The sequence below is a fragment of the Notothenia coriiceps genome, unplaced genomic scaffold (assembly GCF_000735185.1).
Source record: "Notothenia coriiceps isolate Sejong01 unplaced genomic scaffold, NC01 NC01_scaffold00026734, whole genome shotgun sequence".
NCBI lineage: Eukaryota > Metazoa > Chordata > Actinopteri > Perciformes > Nototheniidae > Notothenia > Notothenia coriiceps.
This window is the reverse complement of record NW_011359435.1, coordinates 1-1,896: the sequence shown is the minus strand read 5'-3', so window position 1 is coordinate 1,896 and position 1,896 is coordinate 1. Positions and strand designations below refer to the sequence as shown.

General features: G+C 45.1%; 1 protein-coding gene across 1 annotated transcript; it reads left to right on the top strand.

Annotated features, from left to right (window-relative positions):
- Window positions 1–910: 910 nt before the first annotated feature.
- LOC104957323 (protein VPRBP-like) lies at window positions 911–1,667 on the top strand (the record flags this gene model as incomplete). The annotated part of the gene is made up of 2 exons (XM_010784944.1): window positions 911–1,242; window positions 1,430–1,667. Coding segments are annotated over exons 1-2 (548 nt in total), but the record flags the coding sequence as incomplete, so codon positions are not given.
- Between the last annotated feature and the right edge of the window lie 229 nt (window positions 1,668–1,896).

Here is a 1,896-nt window from a genome sequence, read left to right as displayed (position 1 = left end):
TCCTTCACTATACACTTTTCACAGATTTTGAAGTGTTATTTTGTATATATTGACTGTTGTGCTTGTATTGATATATTTGAATGTGTGCATATGTATAAACTAGGGCTGTCAAACGATTAAACATTTTAATCAGATTAATCACAGTTTAAAAATTAATTACCGGTACTCATGATTAATCAACATTCGAACTATGTCCAAAATATTCCATTTCTTTATGTATATTGTTGTGGGAATGGAAAGATAAATGAAAGAAGGCGGATATATCCATTTAACATACAGTATGTATGTGTGTTTATTATAACATTGTCTGTGTTTCAAAATGAAAGACAGCCCACACACCTATCAATCATCAAACCGTGGGTTCTTATTTCATTTCGTGTTGATTTCTATGAACACGTAATGTTGTATCGATGTATTATAGAGATGTACTACAGCAAAAGTATTCTCCGTCGGGACTTCCTGCAACACCACGCCGTTATCTTGATTCTGATTGGCCAGAAGACATTATCAAAGATGTTCTATTGAGAAGACGATCACTACGTGACAAAAGTTTTCAAAACCGTTTCTAGTCTTCGGTATTTCCAGACAAGTGGCTACTGAAATCAATCTTACTAACTGCTGTCTGTGCAATTTACTCTGCGCGAGTTGGCGGACTTTATTTTGCTTACTTTAACATCATTGTTCATGGTGGGGCTAAGCCATTTCTTGGTATGGGTGTAGCCTACCCCAGCGCTGCAGCTGGTGGGATGTATGGGGCGGGCCATTCTGCACATGCGTTAAATGCGTTAAATATTTTAACGCAATTAATTCAAAAAATTAATTACCGCCGTTAACGCGATCATTTTGACAGCATTAATTATAAGATAAGAAGTACTTAATTGATCCCAATGTCCTCCTCCTCCTCCTCCTCCTCCTCCTCCTCCTCCCAGCTGATGAAGGAGCCTCTGCTTCAGGACAAACGCAGCGAGCACGTGCGTTTCTGCCGCTACGCAGCTGAGCTAACGGAGCGCGTGTCGGGGAAACCTCTCCTCATGGGGAGCGACGTCTCATTGGCTCGCCTGCAGAGGGCCAACGTGGTCGCCCAATCACGGATCACCTTCTCCCAGAAGGAGCTGCTGGTGTTGATCAGGAACCACCTGGTGGCCAAAGGGCTGCATGACACCGCTAACACCCTCGTCAGGGAGGCCAACCTCCCCTCCTCCCCTCCCCTGATCTGCAGGAGTCACCGCTCGGACAGACAAGGTCAACTTTTATTATTTGTCGTTCTTAACATCCATATTTGTTTGTCTCCTCCTCCTCTTCCTCCTCCTCCTCCTCCTCCTCCATTTTATAATGTGTTTCTTAATGTCTTTCATGTTTGTAAAGCACTTTGAATTGCCTTGTGTTGAAAGGTGCTGTATTAATGAACTTGCCTTGCCTTGCTCAGCAGGTCGTATCGGCGGCGGCCATGTTGGCTCTTCTCCTGCGTCCTCATTGGCTGTTGCCTCCTCCTCCTCCACTCCCATTCGCTCCCTCGTCCTCTCCTCCCCCTCGCCAGCGTCTCTTCTGTCGGGTCGGATTCTGTTTTCTCGAGAACGACCGCCTGCGATCTGTAACTCTGGGAGGAGACTGAGGGCGCTGAAGCAGAAGTCGGACCACGGTGCCTTCATACAGGTCAGGGAGGCCATGTTTTTATTTTACATGTTTTTATTTTGTGCACTTTGTTTCAGGCTGCCTGGCTTTCAGTGCCATTTAAAAAAATAAAAATTGTGATCAGTGTAGTGACGATCGTGAATTGTCAACGGTGGGGGGGGACCCTCGCTGCGGGGAAGCATACGATACGATAACGATACGACTGTTACTTTATTGGTCAGATCAAGTCTGAAATTTGACTTGCGTCACAGCAGCTCCATGTCC